General features: G+C 37.8%; 1 protein-coding gene across 6 annotated transcripts; it reads left to right on the top strand.

Annotated features, from left to right (window-relative positions):
* LOC130924528 (histone RNA hairpin-binding protein-like) lies at positions 1-27391 on the top strand. Of its 6 annotated transcripts, none has more exons than XM_057851166.1 (8): positions 1-263; positions 5047-5172; positions 11222-11317; positions 17307-17372; positions 18261-18383; positions 20031-20180; positions 20259-20367; positions 26910-27391. In XM_057851166.1, exons 1-8 carry the CDS (start codon positions 202-204, stop codon positions 26976-26978), a joined length of 801 nt encoding a protein of 266 aa, XP_057707149.1. In that variant the 5' UTR covers positions 1-201; the 3' UTR covers positions 26979-27391. The 6 variants fall into 6 exon arrangements, with proteins under 6 accessions (XP_057707149.1, XP_057707150.1, XP_057707148.1 ...); XM_057851167.1 differs by having other exon boundaries at positions 2-263; positions 11225-11317; XM_057851165.1 differs by having other exon boundaries at positions 2-263; positions 11225-11317; positions 17301-17372.

The following is a 27391-nucleotide window of genomic DNA, read 5'->3' as shown; positions in this document are numbered from 1 at the left end:
ACTCTCTAGGCTGCCGTTGAACACTGGAAAGAAGAAGAGCAGTACCCGCCTCTTCCGGTCACGTGACGTTTTGTATAGCTTTTGGCCGCGCGTCTTTTAGCATTCGCGGGTGATTCTTCTCTGCTGTACCCGGGAAAGTTCTCCCCATTGCTTCCAATAATATTTTACCTTTTGCAAGCGCACCCACTTATAAAAAACGAGATGTCTGACCTGGCCAGAGATGGAAGACGTGAGAGAAACAGCACTGAACTGGACCACGACAGGTAAGTCATCATTTTCGATAGTGTAGACCTAGATAGTTTCTATTTTGTATTTGACGAAATGGCCATTTACAATCATTGCTAGCTTATATCTGAATTACTTCGCCTATTTCTATGTTATTTGTGTATTCGTTAGAGTTACACTTGTAATGTAACGTTGGTCTGTTTTACCTATTCTATTTTATTCATTGAGAGCTTTACAATTTGAGCTAGCTGAACAAATTGGTTCTTAAATTACAACATGTTCTCTGTTGCTTATGTGTATTAATCAGTATGATTAGTTTATGTTGTAAATAAACCGCCACGAATCCCTGAAAGTGAAAGAAACGATGGTATTCGTTTCACAGCAGTCGAAAGTAGGGAGCAAATGGCGGGAGAACAATGACTCAACTTGTGTGCTCGTCAACAAAAGAACTAGAACGGTGCTGTTTAGGTGACAAGATATACACAAACTATTATTGGTTTTTCCTAATTGTTTCAAACAACACACGCTTACCTAAATTAAAACAAACGTAAACTTAAGCGTTTTCGTGTATTTTCGAAAATGCTTTTTGTAATACGATTTACAATTGACAGATTATCAGTTGTTGTCACCTACGTCATCACGACCACCTATCTTTCGTGTATGTAAGGCCATGTCCACACATAGCAGGGTTTTTTTTTTTTTTTTTTTTTAAACGAGGATTCTGCCCTAATACGTTGGGGGAAAATAATTGCGTCCACACCTGCACGTTTGTGTAGAAAAAAAAACAAACTTCCACAGCCAACGGCTGTCATTCATTTTTAAGCACATTCAAAACAATAAAATATCTGTCCAAAATACCCATTATTCAATAAGAAGCACAGCAAGAGTTTAAAAAAAAAAATGGAAGCAAAAAAGCGTCTATTTAATATACTCCAAATGTAAAAATTGGTCTCATGTGTGACGTGAGGACAAAATGTGTCGCAGCCAGTGACGTAAATCTTTGGTTATCAGTGTCCACATGGTAGAGCCACAAACGCAGAATTCTCAAATCTTCACCTTCCCTGTCGTTTTTAAGAACCTTGGTTTAATTCTGCGTGCGCGTGTGGATGATAGGTCAAACCGTAGAAAAATATCTTCTTTTTGGCAAATACCCTGCTACATGTGGACATGGCCTCAGTGACCAGGACGACATCCACCGCAGTCACGTTTGTTTTGTTGACAATTTTGCGGGTAAGCAGTCACGCGAATGTCACATCAAAATGGAAAAAGCTAGAAGAACGACAAGACTGCTTATGTGGAGAAGCTTGAGAAGGAAGCGAAAGATCGGTATTTGTCAGTTATGCCATGCCACTGCCATGGTCTGGAGACCAAAGATGACTTGGTTGCGTGTGATAATGACAACTGCCCCATTATGTGGTACCATTTAATCTGTGTTGGTCTACAGCGTGACACAGCTAAAGACATGTGTTGGTTCTGCTCTCTGTGCTCCACTCAAGTAACTGGTAATTGGTAGTTTGTGATTTGTTTTAACTGACAATTTGGCAGCATTGAAAATACCTGGCCAATGTCTTGTCCTGTCTGTCTTGTCTGTCTACTGTCTTGTCCTTTGTGACTATTAACATTATTATGCATGCATATATACACTCACCGGCCACTTTATTAGGTACACCGAGCTAGTAACGGGTTGGACCCCCTTTTGCCTCCAGAACTGCCTCAATTCTTCATGGCATAGATTCAACAAGATGCTGGAAGCATTCCTCAGAGAGTTTGGTCCATATTGACATGATGGCATCACACAGTTGGTGCAGATTTGTTGGCTGCACATCCATGATGTGAATCTCCCGTTTCACCACATCCCAAAGATGCTCTATTGGATTGAGATCTGGTGACTGTGGAGGCCATTTGAGTACGGTGAACTCATTGTCATGTTCAAGAAACCAGTCTGAGATGATTCCAGCTTTATGACATGGCGCATTATCCTGTTAAAAGTAGCCATCAGAAGTTGGATACATTGTGGTCATAAAGGAATGTACATGGTCAGCAACAATACTCAGGCAGGCTTTCCAACGATGCTCAATTGGTACTAATGGGCCCAAAGAGTGCCAAGAAAATATTCCCCAGACCATTACTCCACCACCACCAGCCTGAACCGTTGATACAAGGCAGGATGGATCCATGATTTCATGTTGTAGACTAGGCCTGTCGCGATAACAAATTTTAGTGGGCGATAAATTAGCTCATAAATTATTGCGATATGCGATATTATTGCTTTATTTATTATGTCTAAACTGATGGGAACTGCCTTCACATGTCACTGATGTACGTGCAACAGTTTTTTTTTTTTTTTTTTTTTTAAGATTAACTGATCATTAGGCATAACAAACAAGCAGAAGATTCTTCTGTTGATTTAGTAGATCTGTAGTATCCTCCACAGAGTGCTTGGTCAAGCATATCCGTAGCCTAAGCGGGAGGTAAATATGGCATTTTTTTCCTAACACATCTCCCATACTTATAATCATTAATGGTGTGCTGTTACATCTTCATTACTGCCCTTACTTTCTTTGTTACCCTTGAACTGGTTTTGTGTGTACTAGTAACGTACGGTCAACGCCTGTGGCTTATGCAGTTAAACAGTAGGGCTACAGTTGGCCACTCTTAGACACTTGCGTGGTTAGCCAAAGGAAACAACACAACCACACGCCATAAGCGTTCAAATGAACGTTCAGTATCAGTATCCGAAGAACATTAACACTTCCAGTTACTTACCTTTATGGAAATGTAGGGAACAGACCGACATGTTTTCTGTTGATGAATGAAAAGCGATAGCCTTTCTTCTCACAGCTGCAGCCAACTGACGCCTCTTGGTCAACTCATCTATCTGAGGTCCATACTTTCTCTTCCAGGCGGTATTGCTAAAAAAAAACTTATCCCATCCTTTTTGCATCCGTTTCTATCATGGGACCTAGAATGGCAGTCTTTCCACACAACACGAGTGTACCATTTTCAACAATTACCACGCAGAATGGATGCCTAGCAAAGGATAACGTCGCGGGCTTGTTGTTGTTGTTGTGCAATACACGAAAACCCACAATGCATTGCGCCGGAAACGTCATGAGACAAGAACCGATAGGGCCTATAATCTGTCAATTATAAAGATATTAATTTGCATATCAGCCTATTTGTGCCATTAGAAACAGAATCTGAATTTCTCAACTGAATCTAAAATGCTTAACTTGGATTTTAAATATAGAACTAACTGAAAAACATTGACAAAGGGGGGGTGGCATGGCTCAGTGGTAGAGTAGTTGTCCCCCAACCCAGAGGAGAAAAATAATCGAAGATATTCTTTAGGCCAATCAGCACATTTGTTTAATCACGTGACACATTCACATCTATGAAGTTGGCCTCCCATCGGATGCAAATTTACCATAATTTTCGGACTATAAGCCGCTACTTTTTTCCTTCATTTTGAATCCTGCGGCTTATAGTCCAATGTGGTTTCTTTGTTGATTTATTTGGGTTAAGAGGCAACGCTTGCCTCCTAGCATGCATTGCACTGCTACAGCTGTAAATAACAATCAAAATTTATGTTTTCTGCTAATTATTTATTGAGTTACTGTTCCGGTTGTTTCAAAAATAGCTTGTTGTGGTATTTGGAAACACTTTATTTGACAGTGGGGTCATAAGACGGTCATATTTATGACATGACACTATCATGGGCATTACTGAATGCTTATCACAGATGTCATTTAGTGTCAACTGGCAAATTATGTTACTAACGCCATTTACGTCCAGTTTGGATCTTTTACATCCATTCAAAAGTATGATAATTTGCCGGATAACACTAAATGACATGTTATAAGCGTTCAGTAATGCTGATGACCGTGTCATGTCATAGTGATGATTGTCTAGTGACAGTCTTATGGCGCCACTGTCATAGAAAGTGTTACAAAATAACATAACTAGCAATTAATAAACCAACTGAAACAGTAACTGAAGAAATAATTAGCACAGAACATGAATTTTGATTGTTGTTTACATCTGTAGAGCTGCAATGCATGATAGGAGGCAAGCTGGATGACAACAGTGTTGACAGTAGATAGCAGAAGAGGTTGCCTGTTTCCCCCAAGGGAACACTGATGGCCAAATGAAGCTTCTTGAAGCAAGCTTTGCAGCCAATTGGTTCAAAGCTTAATGTTGTGCTGTAAAAATTTTCGTTTGTACTATTGTTTTATAGATATTGAGATATTAATTTCGAGTAAAGACATCTATCCAAGCCCTTCATTCGCGGTTGACGGAGTGCACCAATTCTGTCAATAACAGAGGGGTGTCCCAACACCTAGTGCAAAAGTAGCACAAACAAATGGCACCACTTCGGGTCCATTTTGTAGTAAATTTGGGGGTTGCGTGTCACAATATCACTTGAAATTAATATCTCAAGCCCCCATTTACTGCAAAATAGACCCGAAGGTGTGCAATTTGTTTGGGCAATGTTTGTGCTAGTTGTTGGAACACCCCTCTGTTGTTGAGAGATTTGGTGTGCAACATAAGCTGCGGGAGTTGGATACGGAAAAGGTGCGAGTGACATCATCACTTGAAATTAGTATCTCAATATCCATAAGACAATAGCAGCACAAACTAAATGTTTTACAGCACAAACATAGCATAAACCAATGGCACCATTTCGGGTCCATTGTTCAATAAACGGGGGGGAGGGGCTGCATGACGTCACTACTCAAAATTAATATCTCAAAAACAATAGCAAAGAAACTGCTTTTTCAGTCTTGTCTGTGTACTAAGAAGTTTTTTCTCACTATTTAGGTCTCATGGCTCATCACGGTGGTCACAATGCAGGAAACGAGGGATTGATGGCAATTTGCGGTTGAAGAGAGATGATGTTGATAATGATGGTGAAGATGACACTGACACAAACAACAGAAATGCCAGGTAAGACTTGAAGAGGAAAACGGTGGAGGCAAAGACTTTCTCGTTTCAGATTTTTTTAATGCTCCTTAAAAACCCGAGGATGACAACACAATTCAGGAGTCAAAAGGAAACCATAAATGACAACACAATTCAGGAGTCAAAAGGAAGCCATAAACACCTAAGCTAAATACACTTAGTCATAAATGACAAATTTAAAGAAGGACCTCGGTTCTCGAGTGCTCTACAGTGCCTTTGAGAAGATTTTGATGCATATCCAAATAGGCAGGCTTGTCTCAGCCCACAAATTTAAGGACACTCTGTCAGACTAATTGTGGGAATTTCCTGCCCATCTATACGCAGTGGAAAACTACAAAGTATAAACAATAAATTCATATCCCCTTATCATATCTTAAAGGATGGTTAATTCTGTTTACAAAAGGGGTCAGCAATTTCTTATGCATAAGTTAAAACACATTCGTAGAACAGTAATGAACAAATACATATAATTATATAAAATTATGTATGTTCCTTTAGTCTGGAAACACAGATATACGTATGCCATTGGTTCGAGGTAAGCATGTGCCGGTATGAGATTTTGACGGTATGATAACCTTAGAAGAAGAACAGAAATAATTGTTTTCCATAATAAAGTAAAAACACTTCTAAATAAATTTTATATATATTGCAGGCACTTCACGGACGTTTAAGCTCCAGCTCAACATTTTTAGACACCTGCTCATTTTCTACATACCGGTACTTCTCTCTGTTATGATGCGGGATTGTGAGTGCTGCCCTATTACAAGGAAAAATAAAGCTATACATTATATGTTAAATTAACACAAATTTTTAATGGAATGACTTTGGTGATACAGAACTGGAATTAAATGAATTTGATGATATTTGATAATATGATTATGTAAAACTCGTACCACCACCACTACTTCAACTTCTATGATTTAGTAGAATATTAATGGAGAGCTACAGACGGCGTGCCCGTGTATGACTCGTATTATTATTTAGACATTATTTTCTCTCTCTCTTTCTCTCATGAAAATGTTATTAGTGGAAGAATTTACAAAACTTGGGTAATGGTAGAGAGTAGGGCTGCAGCTGTCAATATTTTAGTAATCGACTGTAAATTCTATAGATTAATCAAGAAATCGGATAAAACATTTTTTTTAGGTAAAGAGCAATTATAAATATACATGACAAAACAAGAAATTTCATCTGATATTGAAACATTTTCAGTCAATCAATGTTTTTATTTTCGATGTACATTGTTGAAAACATCCAACAATTGCATCTCAGATTTGACTAGAATATAAAAAGACTAATTCACTGCTTTCACTCAAAAAACTTCTAGATCTTATAAAAAGGATATACAGTGTATGTATGTGTGTGTGTGTGTGTGTGTATATATATATATATATATATATTAGTGATGCAACGATTAATCGATTAACTCGAGTATTCGATTAAAAATAAATGTTGGAATTAAATTTTGTTGCTTCAAGTATTCGTTCAATTAAAGTGGCGTTGTAATGGTTTATTTTGAAAGTGTTTAGATTTAGTTTTATATATTGGGGTTGATACACTGCCCTCTGGTCTGCCTCTTTTCACATGGCTGAATCCCACTGTGCCCTGTTAAGACCAACGTAAGCTAAGTTTTTGTTGGAGCTAATCTTTTTTTTTAATGCATTCATGATTTAGTTTATATTTAGGGAATATTGTGTCTGAACTAGATCTGTCAAACGATTAAAATTTTTAATCGAGTTAATCACAGCTTAAAAATTCATGAATCGTAATTAATCGCAATTCAAATCATCTCTAAAATATGCCAAATTTTTCTGTAAATTATTGTTGGAATGGAAAGATAAGACACAAGACGGCTATATACATACAACATACTGTACATAAGTACTGTATTTGTTTATTGTAACAATAAATCCACAAATGGCATTATTAACATTCTTTCTGTTAAAGTGATCCACGGATAGAAAGACTAGTAGTTCTTAAAAGATAACTGTTATAGTCATCTTATATTAAAACCCCTCTTCATGTTTTTGTTTTAATAAAATTTGTAAAATTTTCAATCAAAAGTAGTTAATATAATAATAATAAGAATAAAAATAACAATAATAAGAATTGAGTGACCAAAGTCTGAGTAATGCCAGTTCACTTTGCATTGTTGTTTAGCTGTGTGAGAATAGGGCCTCATTACTACAGACTGAAGTGCTTTTATTTTTGTGGACATTATTTTTTTTGAGAGATGGAACATTATTTTTGTTGTGCTTTCACTAAATGATACTTATGTTTGTTGTGAAGGAGTTGCCGAAGCTTATGCCAATAAATGGCTCAGTCCAAAGAACGCCTGTGTCCACTCACCTTTATAACAGATATATCTCTGCACATCTTACCCAAAATACAACAAGAGACACATAATTGCCACTAGGCCTGTCGCGATAACAAATTTTAGTGTGCGATAATTTATTTCATAAATTATTGTGATATGCGATATTATTGCACACCCCCAATTTAAAAACAAACAAAAAAAACCACTGTGAGAATACAGTATATATTAATAGCTCATGTACACCCATTTAAACGCAATAAATGTTTACTCTTAAATTCAAAAATACTTTTTAGGAAATCCCAACTAAAAACATTTGACCATGCCTCTTTTAAGTAAAAGACAACAATATTAATACTGCACGGAAGCACAGAAGAAATAAAATGTGTTTTTTGAGAAAAATAAAATTCCACTTAATAATTTAAGCATCTAGGCAAATGAAAACGTTTCCCCTCATAGCTTCTGCAATGGCGTTCCATGTGTAATACAGTGGTACATCTACATACGGAGTTATCTCGTTCCAGGAGCTTGTTTGTAAGTTGAAATGGTCGTATGTCGAGCAGGACTTTCCCATAAGAATACATTATAATTCCAAGAATTCGTTCCACAGCCCAAAAACCCACACTACATCCTAAATAAATACTGCTGTTACTATTGCAAATAGCAATTACAAAGAGCAAAACAAATAAAATATGAATAAAAATCAGAATGACAATAATATAATAATAGCAATAATAACAATAATACAGTACAGTAACTGTAATAATGTAACGAAGCGGCTTCTAATGTGGCGGACTTTTTTTTGCTGTACCTGAACGCACCGCGGGGCTGACAGTGAGCAGGAGAGCGCTATTTTACTTTCTGTTTCGATCCTAGCGTCAACAGCAGTGGATACTCGGCGAGTTGATGGAATAAATGATTTGAAACCTGACGAAGCTGGCGATTTCTTAGGCGATGTTACCACAATAAGAACTGTCACCTTAACTTATAAAGACTGGCGAACGGAGGGGGTCGCCGGCCGAGATCGGCATTCTACAACCCAGTTCATGGATGCACACACCATGCTCATATATTGCTATCATTCACATCTTCATTTCAATGGTAAGCGTCACCGTTTCTTTTTTTCTCCACCTGCACTAAACTTACACTGCACAAAATTAAAAACAGAACTAAAATGCATTTTGCGTAGTTGGTAACAAGGAATCCGAACTTTTGACAGCACGTCAGCCGCATGCGCGCACGCAGGTGCACGCGAGGCGATAAATCGCAGCGGAAAAATTGTCGCCTTCATTTTTATTTACCGTGCGATAAATGGAATTATTGCATATTGCGACAGGCTTAATTGCCACTAAAAGAAAGCAAACATAGCAAAATATGTGTTGAGCACAAATAGCACAATGCAACAGCATATACGTCTCATAACTACTAATTCTCCCACTATTAGAAGGAATAACATTAGTATGGAACGGCGCTGCGCTGCCCCCAAGCGGCCGGTGGCATTCTCTTCTCTCTTAATGTCCATAAACGGCGTCATTGAAATCTGTTTGAGGCAATGCGAGAGCGGGTCATTCAATGCATGCGTTAATTGCGTCAAATATTTTAACGTGATTAATCAAAGAAATTAATTAACGCCCGTTAACGCGATAATTTTGACAGCCCTAGTCTGAACCATTTGTTCTGAGCGTTGTTTAAAAAAAAAAAAAAAAAAACTTTAGCATTTTATAGCATTTAAGCTAGCGGACTTTTTCTGTGTAATTTAGCCAATTGTTCTTTTGGTGTACATAGATCCTCATTTTTATTTTTTATTCCGTTTCAGGCTCAGCTCGGGTATTTTAATTTTTCATGTCCCTTATCCGATCACTCGATTATTCGAACTAACTAGTCCATCGATTAATCGGCTACTAAAATATTCGATAGCTGCAGCCCTAATATATATTTCTTACCTAAAAATGTCATTACGCTTGATAACACACATCACTTAAGAGTTAGGAGTTTTTCCCATGTGTTTCAATTCAATTCACAATCACAATCAGTCAATGTCATTGACTGTGTTCCCCTGAACAAATGAGCACTAAACTAAAACAAACATAAATCCAACAGGTATTGTGCTTTGTCAGCAGATAAAACTTTTGGTGCAACAGGAGAGGAGACTGTTGAGGTCTTGGCCCATGAAACAACTTTCTTAACCTGGCAATTATAGGACAGCAAGCCTATCAATAACCAAAAGGCCTCTCAATAACATACTAACTTATAACTAACACTGTAAAATGCAAACAATCGCTAATTGCCATAGTAAGGTTTATCACTCAGTGATGGAAAACTACGGCCTCTAGAACAGTAACAAAACTTTGCATACTGGCAAAACAGGAGTGGAAACAAATGCACACATCCCAATCCACCGACACTGTGGCAAAAACATATAGTATATTATCGGGCCGATAAATGATGTTATTGGATTTATTGGGATGACGTCAGAATTCCTATTATTGGACCGATAATTATCGAACCGATAATTATCGTGCACCTCTAATATATTTTGCACTTGTGTTCTCCATAGTTAAAAAAGATGTGCCGATGATGTGCCTTCAATTGCTTTTTAAGTTGTTTTGTTATTCACATTCCGTGTTTGAAACATAAAGTCAAGGTTATTTTGCACGTGTTATAATTTAAAATGTTCAGTAACTTGGATTCAGGGTTCAAAAATATAATGGGGAAATCCTTAGCTCTACTGTTTTGACATGACGAGGTTTTACTGTGTCTAGACATGTGCTGATTACCGGTTTCAAGGTATACCATGGTTTGAAAACGTCAAGGTTTCAAAACCCCAAAATTTTTCCGTCATACCGTCCCCACGGTTTTAGCATTTTTTTAATGTCCCAAAAATACAGGGAGAAATCCCTCGCTTGCAGCTGCGAGGCTCAACCCTCCATCATTGGTTGTTCCTCATTGTCAGTGAGTCAGCTGTGCTACACAATGGCTAGAGGAGGTGAAAATCCTGTACTTTTTCCCCCATCGAAGAAAACAAAATTGCTGGTATGGGAATACTTCGGCTCCAGAAAAGTTACAGATGGCTTGGAGGAGGAGGGCCAATCAATATGTAAAACATGGTTGCGAGGAGTGGCTGCCGAGGAGGCAACACCTCCAATATGATTTTGCGTTTATACAAAATTAAAGATTACTAAACGCTGTCATGAACATTTCCCACCAGCTACGAGAGTTAACTCCACCGTGTTTAGTGTGTCTAGCAATGGTTAAACATGTGTCTTTTTCTCTCTGGCAACTGTCCGTGTTTAGACAGAGTGTGTATAATGTAAACATGATACGAGTCACACACACGAGCTTTTTATGGAAAATAGTTCAATTATTTTTGTTCTGATGGTAATAATGTTGAGCTGTGGCTGTGGCGTTAGGCTCACCTAAAGAACCGCATTTAAAAGTCTATTTAGAATGTTTAAGTTTTTAAAAAAAATTATTTTAACTTAACATTATACTTATGTTCCAATTTGCTAATGTTTTGAAAAATAGAAATCCTGTTCAAAAGTTTTTTTTCTTTTTTCTTTTTTTTTAAACCCAGATACTGTATCTCAAATTAACATTTTAGAGCTGTAATTGCTATACAGTGATCCCTTAGTTTATCATACGGTCAGAATCTCATACTGGCACATGCCTAGCTCTACTGTATGTCCTTGTTTCTTACTTCAGTTTTACCACTCCGGAAAGCAGAAGCCAAGTGTCCCGCATTGGTCAACGGGCTGACTGGGGCAGCCAGGTGGAGGAAGATGAGATGAGGAGGGATGTGCAGAAAGACATGCAACGGTAATATTCAACTTCTACTCTTCATTGACATTAGCTCTGACTCATGTTTTGCATTCCTGCTTGTGTGTGACCCAAAAAAAAATCTTCCCAACAGTTTTCCAATCTGTATGTCACTGCAATGTCTTTCGTGCCAATATTACAAAGTCTGCCATTATTCAATTCAATTCAACCCAATCCAATCCAATCCAATCCGAAAGCCTTTAATCAATTTAATGGAATGGTAGTTCCAAAGTTCAATTTCATCTAAAGCTATAAAAACATACAAGGCAATTTTAACATTTTTGAGTATTTTCTTGTAGAAATATTTCAGACATTTGAATGGAAACCATTTGTTTTCAAATGTAAAATGGCATATCTTAAAGATGACAATGTTTGGCATTTTGGCCTGCTGCTATTCATTATTTAGGTAATCGAATAATCTATCAATAAGCTAGTTCGAATAATCGAGTAATCGGATCAGGAACATGCAATCGGTTCCAGAATAAATTTTAGAAGATGTAAAACAAAGGCTTGCCAAGATTGCACTTTCAAAGAGCATTTGATGCGAATACAAAACAAAATTCCCGAAATTTTTTTTTTTCAAACCATGCAGAATTGCACTTTCATTTCACAAGAGCAATAAATGCTTTTAAAAATAAATTAACATACCTGAGCTTAGCCTCAAATGGTATTCAAATAAAATACAAATGAAAATCAAAGTACAACTAAAGAACAATTGGCTATAGTGCTGCAACGATTAATCGATTAACTCGAGTATTCAATTGGAAAGATTCGAATTAAATTTTGCCGCTTTGAGTATTCGTTTAATTAAAGTGGCGTTGTAATGGTTTATTTTGAAAGTGTTTGCATTAAGTTTTAATGATTTGGGTGGATACACTGCCCTCTCGTCTGTCTCATTTCACATGGCTGAATCCAGCTGCTCCATGTTAAAATCAACATAAGCAAAGCAAGCTTTTTTTCTCATCGAATTACTAAGGTTTACTGATTAATCTTTGCAGCACTAATAGCATTTCGATCGATTTGATTGAATTGTTGCTTAACCAATCGTTATATCGATCCGTGATCAACATATCTGTACAGCAATGTCGACATATCTATGGATTCATTCACTTTCCTTTCTCCATTTGTAAGTTTAACGAGACGAGTCATGCCTGCCTGCATTTGTGTCCGACCCTTAAGGCGTCCGTGGAGAAACACTTTCAGTACTTCGGTTCCCCATGCAATGTTTGTAAAAGATTTCATTAGGGGAAAAATAAAACACAACCGACAGTGTACGCAAGTGAACATGCAAATTTGAACTGTTACACCCTTAAATTACATCTTATTCCATACCAACCTTCAAGCAGCTGGGAGGGTCGGTTGTTTTCCTTCTGTATCAACGACCACAAAACCTCAGCAGATGACTCCTTCGTTGCGGCGTTGCCATATGATAAATGGTGTTGTACTTATATAGCGCTTTTCCACCTTTCAAGGCGCTCTACACTATATTGCCAACTACCTACTGGTGACGCAGCACCAGGAGCAATGTGGGGTTCAGTATCTTGCTCAAGGATACTTAGGCAAGTTCATCAGGGCGGAGAATTGAAGCCACAACCTCTGGGTTGGGGGACAACTACTCTACCACTGAGCCATGCCATCCCACCATATGCTGCCATATGCGCTCGAGCGTCTTATAGCATTTGCCCGTTTTCCTGTTCGCCCCGCTATGGTTGTTGTGCTTTTTGATTTTCTTATAGTCCTGTTTCAGTTTCTTCATTTTTTTCCTACATTGTTTTGCGCTGCGATAAATCCCAGCCTTTTCGAGATGTGAGCTTATCTCGGCAAATATTTTTATGTTCCGTTGTGACCCCTCAAGTCCTCTTTGGACGCTCTCGGTTGAATAAATACCAAGGACGGCTTTGACCTCTTCGTCGCACCATGGAGAATTTCCTGGCTCCATTTTTGCGACTTGTAACAACACAACAACAGCACTGATTTACCGCAGGGTCTCCGCCGTTTACCAACTGACAGGCTTCAAAGCCAAATCAAATCTTCAAAGCCAAAGGCAGCTTATATGGGTAAACATTTCCGGACACATTGTGTAGTAGCAAGAAAGAGAGCAATGTTGGACATCTTTTACACAATTTTGATCGGCAATCCACAGAAAACTAGTCAGAATTAGGTGAGTAAAACGATAAAATCAGAATAAACCCTCTTACTTTGCACAGGGTGGAATAATGACTCTGTCGATGAGAGGCCAATCTGCTGTCTACAGAAATGCAGTCGGGCCTCGCACAGGATTCTGAGCTATCATGGCGGAATGAAAAAATGTATTAATGTTTCAATAACAAGCTAAAAAAAACGATAAGCACTACTTTTGTTTACTTAAACCTGTTAAGCAGCGTTGCCCTGCAGTGGCAGCCCTTTTACAGGCCCTTTTACAAACCCCCCGTTTACAGACGCCGCACAACCGCTTTTCTTTCAACCCAGCCATAAAACGAAGGTAATTAATTATATTTACTATTCAAAATGTCTGTCATTTTTAGCTTAGAATTATTAATTGATGTCTAGTATTTCGTTTTTTTAACAAAAAAGACTTTAAAAAACTATTCACTTGCATATTTTAAACTTTTAAACAAATTACGTCACAATGGAAAAAATGGTGTCTGTAAAAAAGTCACGGATACCTACCTAATAACTATCGCTTAATTGTATTTTTTTGTTACTGTTGCGTTTTCTCTGATATGTTGGATGATAAATAATCGATCCAAAGAAAAATTGGGGGGGGGGGGGGCGCTTAAAAGGGTAAATATATGAAAAAGAAAATCTTGACCACTCCTTGATGTCTGCGATTTCTGCATCGCAACCCTTGTTATATTACCATGTTTCACCCATAAAATCCCCCCAAAAATCCAGCTGTGGCCATTCACAGCTGTGTTTTGACATTCAGTGATACATGCTACATGGAGTTTTTGGATCGAAACAAGGTAAGTATACGATAATATCTTGTTAAATTCATGGTGTCTTTAATTCTGCTCTTTCATGCTCTCACCTCCAGATAGGGTTTCGCTGTTAAAAAAATAATAATTTTTTTAAAAAAATGCCCCACTGTTCAAAATTTTCCTTCCCCCCCAAAAATTGAGATTTTAAGCTTTCCAATGATGTATCACACATGCATATCGGACAATTTTGAAAGTTGGCCAAATTGGGGATCTCAGAGCAGAACTTCAAGTCACCTGACTGCTTTCCACCATATACAGTATATATATAATCAATAGTGACCTCCCTAATTTGGATGGCAAGTTCCAAAAGTCTCCAGTTTCAAAGTGGATGAGTCCATAAAACACTTTTGATTGTCACTTCCTTTTATGGCTGGGAGATATGGCGTTAAGCACGTATCACAGTAAATTGAGCAGATTTACCTCGATACTGATAAATGATGATAAAAGAATCTCAATGCATGAAATACAGATTAACCGTTTCTCGTTGATTTATTTACGAGCTTTCAATTTAATATATTTAACAATTGTACATGCAGTCTTAACATTAAGTATATAAAAATTTATTACAAACAATTAGAGCTGAAACGAATACTCGAGCAACTCGAGTAACTCGAGTTTAAAAACTGATCCGAGTAATTTTATTCACCTCGAGTAATCGTTTATTTTGACAGCTCTAAGCATCACGTTTTGCTCGGACTACTTTTAATGCAGGACAACGTGCTGATGTCACGTGCGGGGAGGAAGAAGGGGAAAAAAAAAAACTTACTGCAGCTGAAAGCCGCTACAAGCGACGCCGACGTTGTTAAATACTAGCCCGCACGATGCTACTTGCCATTAGCGTCTGCTGCGTCTCATAAAGATCACATGTATGTTGACCTAGATGCACCTATCAGACTCGGCCGCCTCTGGGCAGCGTTAGCAAACAGCCGCCATCTTAAAGCAGTAGAGCGCTAAGCGCTAATAATGAGCTCTAAGCGCTAATAAAGAGCTCTAAGCGCTAATAAATAAGATTAACGTTACTGTCATTACTAGCTCACGTAACGTTAGCCCTGCGGAGGGCTAGGTTTCTATTAATTATGACCACTGTCGATGCGTGGCTAACGTGTCTTACATACAGGCTTTAACATAACTTAGCATTGTGGAGTGATGAGGGTGTAAAATAAAAACTTAATAATGCTAATTATCAATTTTAGCTCAGTAGTCATTGCTGGCTAAAACACCAAGTAGCACTGGTCCCTAATGTGCTCCAATACAGCCTGTATCATACATTTATTTTGAACACTGCAAAAACTCAAAATCCTAACAGGACTTACAGTTTAGACTAACTTAAAACTTAACTAGAACTTAAAAATGGCTTGACACCAATAGAAATTCAATTGAAACACGTGGGAAAAAAGTGATGTGTTTTATCAAGCGTAACGGCATTTTTAGGTAAGATATTTACGTATATATATAAGATCTAAAAAGTTTTCGAGTGAAAGCAGTGAATTAGTCATTTTTTAAAATTCTAGTTACAGTTTGAGGTGCAATTGTTGGCTGTTTTCAACAATATACATTGAAAATAAAGACATTGATTGACTGAAAATGGTTCAAGATTTGATGAAATGTCTTGTTTTCTCATGTATATTTATAATTGCTCTTCACCTAAAAATATATTTGTTTTATCCGATTACTCGATTAATCGATAGAATTTTCAGTCGATTACTCGATTAGTAAAATATTCGATAGCTGCAGCCCTACAAACAATATAGAATTCAAGTATGAAGATTTTAAACAGCTTGTATGGCTTGAACATTTTAAACAGCTTGTATGGCTTGAACAATGTACATAATCAAAATCAATATGAATGTGCACATATTCTAACACAAGTGACTTACAGCTTGAACAGTACACTTCAAAAAGACAATTTATTTTTAATGGCTGTGTGATATAATTACTCAACACAAGTGTTTACTTCAAGGTTTCAGGGTTTTTTTCCCCAGTGCATTTTTTAATACATGCACGCACACATGAACCCCCCCCCCCCCCCACACACACACACACACACATTAAAGCTATAGGGATCTGATGCCAATGAAACATTTAAGATTTTATGATGGCATTAATGACACAGAATTGAGCAAGGATATACAGAAAAATAGCTGGGGCCATTAAACGGTCATATTATAAGTTTCACTGTTGGATTGTACTTTATGCTGAAGGTTTTGTCATGGTAAAGCATATCAGAGAAATCACACACAGAGATACAAAAAAACTCGACATACTAATTGCTAGATGCAGTCCGTGGCCAATCCACTCATTAAGTTCAGCCGTTTCGACAAGGTTAGAGCTGTTATCTGACTCATCACGTTTATTTGTAGTGTTAACCGCTAGTTAGCCTGTGGCCTGGCTACCATGGTTAGGGTGAAAGCCCGTCTGGATGCCGCCAAGAGTCTACTTAATGTCGGGTGAAAGTTTGGCGAACCTCCCTTAAGCCACACTCCATCACGCTTGCTTGTAGCGTTAGCCGACCGGGGCTTCTGTTTGGTTGGCTTCCTGATAACCACGCGACTCCATACGTAAGCACACTGACTGCTTTCTTAAAGGGGAATGAACATTGCCGAACAACACAGTCAAAGCGGGATGAAAAGACAATATTTTATTGTTTTATTAAAATACCGAATTTACCGACGTGGTCAAAATTATGTCGGTCATCGTGAAGCATTTCGGTAACTGTAAATTTTCGGTTTACCGCCCTGCTACTTCCTTTCTGGCTTCTGATTGTCACTTCCTTTATGAAATGCACAGTTTAACTACACTTGGTAGAAAATAAGTAGACCCATATGTTCAAGGGAAATAGTCTGTCACATTTTAATTTTAATCTCAAAACTGAAATGATTAGAACTGAAATGACTATTCAAACTTTTACTATGCCTTTATTACAATAAGATGTTCGTGGAATTACACACCCATCTATTCCCATTCTTTATCATTTCTAACCCACTGTATGGTCATTTTTCCAGTTACAGAAGGAGGATACTTGCAGCAGATTTCGCTCAGAGGGAGAGGAAGATGTCTTCGGGCTCTTCTGAAAGGTATGATGCCTATCGCAGCTTTAACGATATGCGTATAAAAACTGTGACACTCATGGCAATGATCCTGTCTCGTGGTGTGAGAAGGGGCGATCAAGACACTCACCAACTCAACAAACATTCGCATTTGCTGGTAACTCGCAATTAAGGTTGAAACGATATGTGTATGGAAACAGATATCACAGTACTGAGGGGCAGTTTACATGGCGACTCTGCGACACCAAGACGCAATGAGTTGCGGAATGGCCTCGCCTTAATATGGTGTTGGCCAAGACTTAAACCATTGACTCCGGACTCCAAAAGAAGTCATTTTACTTCTTGTTATTTTTTTAAAAATGTTCAGGTTATTTCGTAAGTTAAATGTTTGTATAAATGTTATTTAGATGAAATACCTTTCCATATTTAAACAAGTTCAAAATATACAACCGCCTGGCTTGTTCCCGAAACTTTTATCTGAAATGGACGGGCAACAATAAGTTCGTAGTTAATTTATATAATTAATCAGCCCTTTGGAGAAGAGAACTAAAATCTGGCTCAGAGCATCAATGCGTATCCATCCCAAGAATGTACAGAACCTACCACATTTCATTCCGATCTGTCCATGAATAACGGAGGAATAATTTTTGTTTGTGTCCTCCCCGAGAACAAAGCAAGCCGAGACCCACATAGGTTAGTCAAAAATTATTTTGTGTATTGATTCATGGGTCCAAAATCGTGAGTTTGTGTATCGTTAAAACTATCCAATTCAGTTACTTTTTCACCTCAAAAATTTACGGAGTGGTTGGTGATAAATTTTACCACATTTGTGAATGCGTCGATTGATAAAACATTTGGACAGGATAGCGACCCTCGTCTATCATTGTTAAATATTTTCTTTAAATGATTCTCCAGCTGTGACTCAAAAGAGGGCGACAACATAGAGATGGATGAAGCTGTGTTGCTGCGACGACAGAAACAGATCAATTACGGCAAGAATACACTGGCCTATGATCGATATATCAAGGAGGTTCCCAAGTAAGTACACGCATAACATTCTTTACCAATACAAACTGAGGGAAGTTTTACTCTTTCGGATACATATGTAACATTCAAAATGTTTTATAAGTACTTAAAATGCCTATGACAGCAAAAAGCATGTTTATTTCATATTTCGCGTAATATTTTATGCTCCTGAATGAAATGGACCGCTTGGATAAGTGTGTAAGCGATGGTTTTATTCAATTTTTCGAATCCCGTGCCATTAAAAGGAGTAATTTCTGGCTCCAGTCTCAGGTTTAGGACGAATGCGAATGTGACTTCACTCGGGTCAGTATCTCACAATACAGCATTGCTTTATAGCATGCAAATGGCCTGCGGATTAATTTGTTTATTTTTCGCATCACGCCAGCCAAATATGCTGCAGGGTTTTGTTGCTGCACCAGGGAGAGGCCTTGGAGCCTTTTTGGGTTTCAAAAAGTTCCCGTTCACCCCGAGATTGGCCAAAACAAGTCTGACAACTGTGGGACCGTTGGACTTCGAGAGGAACTGAGTAAACATCGTGTTTTGTATTATGTCAAATAGCGATCTTTGACGCTATCCTTTTCCCTTCATTCAAGCTTGTTTTTCAGTGGCCGTGAAAGAGGAGAACTTGTTGTAACTAGCTTGTTGGCGTTTGCTAACAGCCTTGCAGCATGCTAGTGTTTCTTCATACATAAAGATGTTATCTAGAACATACAATCAGTGTTTGGAATCAACATACACACACATTTTCATCTGGGAATTTTTTGAGAAGGTGTCAGTGTCCCCCAGGGTAGCTGTGGTTACAATAGAAGCTTACATCCACTGAGTGTGGAGTGAATGAATAATGCAATGGGGGGGGGGGGGGGGGCACTTTCGTCAAGACAATCGACAACCTCGTGGCCGTGTGACATGACCGGAGTAGTTTTGTGTGATTTTTTTTTTTTTTTTTGCTTCGAAAGGCGAGAATAAGACTTGGAAACGCCGCTCTGTTCAGGTTAGCGTGTCGGCTAGCTGTCATGCCTCCTGGTTTGTTTACGCTCTCCGAAGCCGGAGCAAGGAAATGACAAAAGCCGGACCAACTCCAGTGGCATAAAATATCGATCGGGATGTGCAAGAAACCTACAGTTTTTCTGTTTGACAGTTTTGCCATGTCGTACTGAATAAATGCATTTTTAATATAATTTAATATTCCATTTAGCAAATGACTGTTATTTGCCTTACCATTTTACCAATGACCATACCATTTAGAAATTGGGGGGAAAATACATATATAAAAAGAATATCCTGTAAAAATATTGGGAGTAGAGAGATTGAAACAATGACATTTTGCTGCTCTTTGTCGCATTTTCCTCGTTGTGAATAATTCCCCCTCAATGGGCTGAATTCTAAATCAGATGAAATCGTAACCCTGCCGACGCCATCTTCCAGCTGGGAATGCTAGAGTGCTATAATGACAGGCAGGGGTTAAACGGCAGATTAAAAGACTTAATTTCTCGTCATCTTTGCCAAATTGTTGTATATAGTCGAATCGTCTCAAAATATGATACTAATTCTCATAATAACGCTATTTAAGTTTTTTTATGCTGTAACAGGCACTTTAAATTTAAGATTGCATTTAAATTAAAGTTGGGTAATTGCGGCTGATTTCGCTACCTTTTTTAGACACATGCGACAACAAGGCATTCATCCAAAGACTCCCAATAAATTCAAGAAATACAGTCGGCGTTCCTGGGACCAGCAGATCAAACTATGGAAGGTCAAACTCCATGCCTGGGACCCACCAGCCAAAGAGGGAGAAGACAATGCCAATGTGTAAGCAAATGTTTAAGATAAAATTACAAAGCCAAAACAATTCATATTGTTTATACATGTCGTATGTTTCTCTTGTAGTGAGGAGCTCAATTTTGAGGATGTTATGGACATAGAGCTGGACTTTCCTATTTTAGCAGATTCTGGGAATGGTACATGCTCTTTCACCACGCACAGCTTGTCACTGGAGGTGAGATCATTTTTCTGTTTTTTACAAGTGAAGTTTAAATCAGGGTTCCTCAAATCCAGACCTCGGGGGCCACTTTTCCTGTCATGCTTTCCATGTGTCCCTCCTCCAACGCAACCGAATCAAATAATCAGGATCATTATCAGACTTCTTTAGAGCTTGCTGACGATATAATCATTTGATTCAGGTGTGTCATAGGAAAGAGACATGGAAAACACGACAGGATAGGTGGCATCGAGGTCCGGATTCTGTGAATCCTGATTTAAATTATCCCTGTTGTCAAATTTTCTTCACATCTTTTATGCATCAAAATGGGTTTTTGACGTCACTTCGATTCCAGATTATGAAAGTACCTGTCCACTTCCTGCTTGCCACGCTCTCATTCATTTTAGGGGAGCTTAGAAAATAAGCTCACGGAGGCATTTATGTGCAAAGTCTGCTGAACTTGGACACGTTTAAAAATGGCTCCAATAATTTATTTATGGATAAATCCTTCCGAGATTTGCCAACCAGCATTATGAGGCCCGTTCTGGGAATACCGACTTGATAAACAGTACACGTTAGCGCTGTAACATATGACGGCAAAACAATATCGAACTTACTATCGACATTATCCCTGTCTATCTTGATTAACGCCGATTAATAGACCTGTTCCTACAATGCACATGATGTCCAGTATATATTGCTCAGTATGTCCTGACTTGCTAGACTGATGGGATTCCAAATGCTGTAGTATTATTAGAAATTGACCTCAAAATGTCCCTATCTCCACTCAGTAGTTGGCCAATTGGCGCCCCCTGCAGAGCATTTTTTGAGTAATGCATGCATGACAAAGCGTACCGCATGTAACGTCTCACCTTTGCCTATTAATAATCATGACGTTAGCAACTGTTGCTAGGTGGGTCAACCTCCCATTTGTCCCTCATGGTAGATGAATTTAAATAGTGTACAAACGAGATGTTTACTGAGCTAAACTTACCATTTCTGTCCAAAAATGATGTCCCTGGTGCTAAAGTCACTGGTAAAAATTTGGAAGAACATACTAATGTTCAGTTAAAGAGTTGGCTTGAGTGTCGAGGGCTGAAAAAGAGCCGACCTGATCCAGAGTTAGCTTTTTTATCGACACCTTTTTCTTGTGTGCATTGCCTTACGCCACTGACAATGACATTATCCTGTTTCAACAATATATCCTTTACCACCATATGCCCCGTCCTTCTTATATATTACATCCTCTGGTTGTCTTGCGTCTCTGACCGTTCTCAGGTGTAATTTACATTGCTATTTTTGTGTAGCAATCATAAATGTTATTTATTGACAGCCAACAAATGGTTAATTTTTTCATTGATAATTTCTTTTCTTTTTTTTTCTTTTTTACAACAAAAGGCAACATTAGCAGTCAGATACCATTTTAATCTTTTTCAGGTCATTCATTGTCAGACAGAAGCAGCACGGCAAAATGCCACGCTAAGAAATAAGTAAAATATCAAAATGGCTTACTTGTTCGTCCTCTGTAGGACTATAGCCCCTAATAAAATGCTTACTGCATATGAAATAGGGCTGGGCGATATGGCCTTAAGTACGTATCACAATAAATTGAGCAGATTTACCTTGATAACGATAAATGACGATAAATTCGCCCAAACAGACTGTTATATAATTTGAGAATCTGAATCAATGCATGAAATACAAATGAACTGTTTCTCGTTGATTTATTTACCAGCTTTCAATTTAACAATTGTACATGCAGTCTTAACATTAAGTATATAAAAAGTCTTGTTAAACAATAAGAATTCAAGTACTGTATGAACATTTATAACAGCTTGTATGACTTGAACAATGTATATTATAACAAAGTCATTGTGACACAAATTACAGCTTGAACAGTACACTTCAAACAACTTAATTTTAATGGCAGCTGTGACATAATTACTCAACACAAGTGTTTACTTTAAGGTTTCAGGTATTTTTTTTAACCAGAGCCTTTTTTTAAATACATGCACACACATGCACACATTTAAGATTTTATCATTGCAGTAATGACACAGAATAACAGAATGACAAAATAAAGCAAGCACATACAGAAAAATAACTGTGGCCATTAAACGGTCACTGTTGGATTGTAATTTATGCTGAATGCTTTACCATCATAAAAGATATCAAAGAAATCATCACACACAGAGATACAAAATAACGCGACATACTTATTGCTCGATGCAGTAAGTACACAATCCACTTATTAAATTGAGCCGTTTTGACAATATTAGAGCCGCTATCCAACTCCATCACGTTCATTTGTAGCTGCTGTTAGCCACTAGCGTTAGCCTGTGGCCTGGATACAAGTAGAAAACACTGAAAACACGCTCCTGAAATGGTGAGAACCAGGGAGGATAGCTGGTGAAAGCCCGTCTGAAGGCCGCCAAGAGTCTACTTAATGTCGGGTGAAAGTTTGGCGAAGGCTTGTAGCGTTAGCCGCTAGCACTAGCCTAGCTTCTGTTTGTTTTGAGTTCCTGATAATCACGTGACTTCATACGTAAGCACACTGACCGCTTTCTTAAAGGGGAATGAAATCAATGAATATAGCTGAACAACACAGTGAATGCAGGATGAAAAGACTATATTTTATTGTTTTATTAAAATACTGAATTTACCGACATGGTCAAAATTACGTTGGTCATCGTGAAGAATTTCGGTAACGGTAAATTTTCGCTGTACCGCCCAACTCTAATATGAAATATGAATGGCTTCACCTTGCAGGCGTTGTACTAGTCTTTTGGACGTCCGTGCAAGTTGATCCATTCTTCACAATTTTTCCTCCGAGTTTTTGATTTCGGGAAACGTATGAAGAGAACATCATTCATATGTCGAAATGTCTAGAGTTGGTTCTACAAGTTCCATAGCAGCAATGTTTAGTCGGCATGTTCTTTTTTGAAAGATTACTGGAGAAAACTAATAGAAATAACATGGATTGTATGCAAGGGCGTGTCTATAACAACCCACTTCCGCGTTACGATGGCGACATCACAGTCTAAAAATGGCATTCGTGCGGTACGCTATTGGGGAAAAAAACAACACACAAACCACAAAGAGCCAGGGTCCCCACGTGTCTTTAAAAAGTCTAGTGCTGCAACGATTAATCGATTAACTCGAGTATTCGATTAGAAAAAAAAATATTCAAATTCAGTTTTCCTGCCTCGAGTATTTTTTTAATTAAAGTGGCATTTTAATGTTGTTTTTTTTTTTTTTTTTTTTTTGTGTGTGTGTGTTTGCCTTTAGTTTCATTGATTTGGGTGGATACACTGCCCTCTAGTCTGCCTCATTCCTGAATCCAGCTGGTCCCTGTTAAGACCAACATAAACTAAGTTTTTGTTTAAGCTAATGTTTTTTAATGCATCATTCGTAATTTAAAGGTATATTGAGCAATTTTTTTCTGGGAATATGTGTTTTAACTATTTGTTAAGAGCATTGTAAAAAAAATGTTGGCATTATATACTAGCATTTTAACTAGCGGACTTTTACTATGTAAGTTAGCCAATTGTTCTTTTATTGTACATATATCCTCTTTTTTTTTTTTTTTTTTTTTTTTTTTTTTTTAAATGTTCCTTATCCGATTACTCGATTATTCGAACTAGAGGTGTCCCGATCCGATCCAGCCAATATGGGCAAAAAAATGCGTATCGGATCGGCCGACATGGAAAAATTCCGATCCACACTTCCGATCCAGTTTTTTTTTTTAAAGTCCGGTCTGGGTTTTCCAGTGCACCGACTTACATAATCCATTCCAGTTCTTGCTTCGGTTTCCCTAAAATCCAGTCCGCATTTTACGCACACCTTCAACTAGGGATGTCCCGATCCAGGTTTTTGCGCTTCAGATCCGATACCGATATTGTTTTGCACTTCCGATCCAATACCAATACTGGCAGATACCGATACCGGCCTCTCTGAGCCTGCATTAAAGTTTAAAGTTATTTAGCCTCCTTGCTTAGTTGTCAGACTCATGTTGAAAAGGGTTTTAGTAGTCTTGATAACAACTTGCCAGCTAAATTAGGTGAGTTGGAATAACACATAATGGTTGGTAACAAGAAACTGACCTGTTTATTAAATGATAAACACAAAATATTATAAATAACAAACAGAAATGACATATTCAGACTGTAAAACATGCTAATAATATTGTAAACTGTCTTAAAAAAGCAAAACACACAAACAACCTCAAACTATTAACTATTACACACTCCCTTTGATTTGCTTGTCCAGCCCGAAAAACCCCCAAAATGTTTTATTTGTAGGCACGAGCCCAAAAAAACAAAATTTTATGCTTTATTTGTGAGGACTCAGGAGCGATTCGTGGTTACGTTTTGTGTGATCACGTTTGGTGACGCAAGTGCATATATGCATAATGATAACAAATTATAGCCTGTCTTTTGTAACAAATTCTCCCAGTTAAACAAGACTGTAAGATGGACATTCAATAAACATTTATATATTTTATATTTGCATGTGTGTTCTAACAGGTGGATAGTGGATTTGACATTTAGTTTAATCTCCTCCAGTTGGCAGAAAAAAAACGCAAGTTTTCTCAATGTTTAAATACTCTACATATTTTTATCATTATAAATGCATTTACACAGCGAAATAAAGCTGGAAAAGTACATACATACATCCATGGTTTTAGTATAAATATATGATTATATATTTTTTGAAAAAAGTCTGCCCGATGCGTCTAAATCCCGCTTTACTCACGAGAGTTAATGGCTCGTCATCCAGAATGATTCCTTCGGCAATGACTCTTCAGTGGGCTTTGGGACTGTCAAGTGCCAGTTTGTCACGCATAGCAAAAGTTTCTGCCAGTGTTCGTTGCGTATGACCTTTCTTTCTGTCTTCGGTTTTCTTCTTATACTCATCATATACTCCTCATACTCCTTGTATTGTTTGTGGTGGTATTTCGATAAATGCTTGATTAGTTTGGTTGTATTAACACTTCTTACAGCTTTACCACCACGCTTGACTTTATTGTGGCATATGTTGCACTCTACCTCTTCGTCTTTGTCGTCCTTTAAAGTGAAATAATCCCACACAGCTGACATTTTTACTGATAGTCTCTCAGTCATTTGGGAGACGGTAATGTAGTGTGTTGAAGGTGTACGTAAAATGCGGACCGGATTTTAGGGAAACCGAAGCAAAAACTGGAATGGATTATGTAAGTCGGTGCACTGGAAAACCGGGACCGGACTTTTAAAAAAAAAAAAAAAAAAACTGGATCGGAATTTTTCTGTGTCGGCCGATCCGATACGCAAAAACCTGGATCAGGACATCCCTAATTCGAACTAACTAGGTCATCGAATAATTGACTACTAAAATAATCAATAGCTGCAGGCCTAAAAAAGTCTAAAAATGTCTTAAATTTAAAATCTTGATAATCAAGGTCTTAAATTGCTTTTAAATGTAATGAAAAATAGCAGTAGGTATAAATTTACCGAAGATTTGATTAATGTCAGGGTTGCTACCAAAATCTTCCATTAGAATAGTGTTAGCTCACTGGCTGCCATTGACGGCACCAGACATCCAATTGATTTTGACCTGGATTGGACGTCTAGCGCTGTCATTGGCATTGAAACTAGTCACCGCTAGTCTTATGTGGGCATTTACAGGTCACCTCCTGTTGATTTTGAGTCACTTCCTATGCAACTTGGGGCATTTCTCGAGTAACTTCCCGTTCAGGAACCCAAAATCAACTGGAAGTGACCTGTAAATGCCCCAAAATCAACAGAAAGTGACCGAAACTCAACAGGAAACGACCTGCTTCTGTTTAAACTGGATAGTTTTACGTTGGAGCACTACGTGATACATTTAACATTTATAGCAATTTGTCAATTTAACAACACAGTTAGTGGGAAGGGGGGCACTGTGTAACTGTTACATAATTCTTCACCAAATATTTAAAAATGCATTATTTTGTCATATCGATATCGTGATATAGTGATGATATATGATATATATTTTTTTTTTTTTTTTTTTTGCCATATATTACTGAATTGTTTTCGTTAACAGTGACGATAACAAGCTTAAAAACAGATCTTCAGATTCAGATGAAAATGCCCCATAATCTTTGTCGTATGTTCACAATGTGTGCCATTTTCTTATTGTGCGTGTAGTTTGTCAGGCTGCATCATAGCTGTGTTTTGGTGGTGTTACTTATGTGATATGTCCTGCACTCCCACCTTTACCATCACCAGTGGTTAACTCATTCACTACCAAAGACTTATATGAAAATGATGTACTTCAAGCTAGGCTGTGCTTTAGGCTTGCTTGTTTTGAAACACATGGTAAGATTTGTTTTCTTATCTGGGCGATAGAAAAACAATTGCCTGATTGGGCTTATTCTGTTATTTCTGTTTGACGATGATTTTTTTTTTTTCCTTTTTTTTTTGGGCAATCGGGAAGCGGTTCACTTTGAGCTTTTATGACAGGTCCTCACATCTACGCCAACTTGTGTACAGATGGTAATGTGGTTAGAAAAGGGCTTTAAAAAAGTTTCTCTTTTTCAGGATGACTGTGCAGGAACTCCGAACAAAATACAGAAGACCGAAAATACTGTAGAGCTTGACATGGCATAGGTCTTTGCCCACTCCTGCTGTTCGTATACATCTTAAATATTTTACTTTCACTCAACCCAACTGTAAAATCCTTTCATTTTTTCCTGAAAGTGTTCAAGGATTAAATCATCCAAATTTCTAGCTGAGAAGTACATTACTAGAACCTTACTTGGAATACGGATAACTCAGGGATTGTTTTGTTTTTTTAACAATATTAGATTAGTTTAATTGGCTTGTTTTGGTGTTCATAGAAGCACTTGAAATGCATGCAACATTGTTCTAAAATGTTAAACTTTTAATGATTCGTTTGTAAAGTGTGATATCATTGTGCAAAAAAGTGGGCGGGCACGCTTGTTGTTTTTTTGTGTTTTTCTCAAATTATTTTTTAATAGAAATGTTATATTTGCTTCTTGGTAAAGACTTTGAAATAAAAA

This window comes from Corythoichthys intestinalis, chromosome 11 (assembly GCF_030265065.1).
Source record: "Corythoichthys intestinalis isolate RoL2023-P3 chromosome 11, ASM3026506v1, whole genome shotgun sequence".
NCBI classification, from domain to species: domain Eukaryota; kingdom Metazoa; phylum Chordata; class Actinopteri; order Syngnathiformes; family Syngnathidae; genus Corythoichthys; species Corythoichthys intestinalis.
The sequence above is the reverse complement of the archived record's forward strand: the minus strand, read 5'-3'. Positions and strand labels throughout refer to the sequence as shown.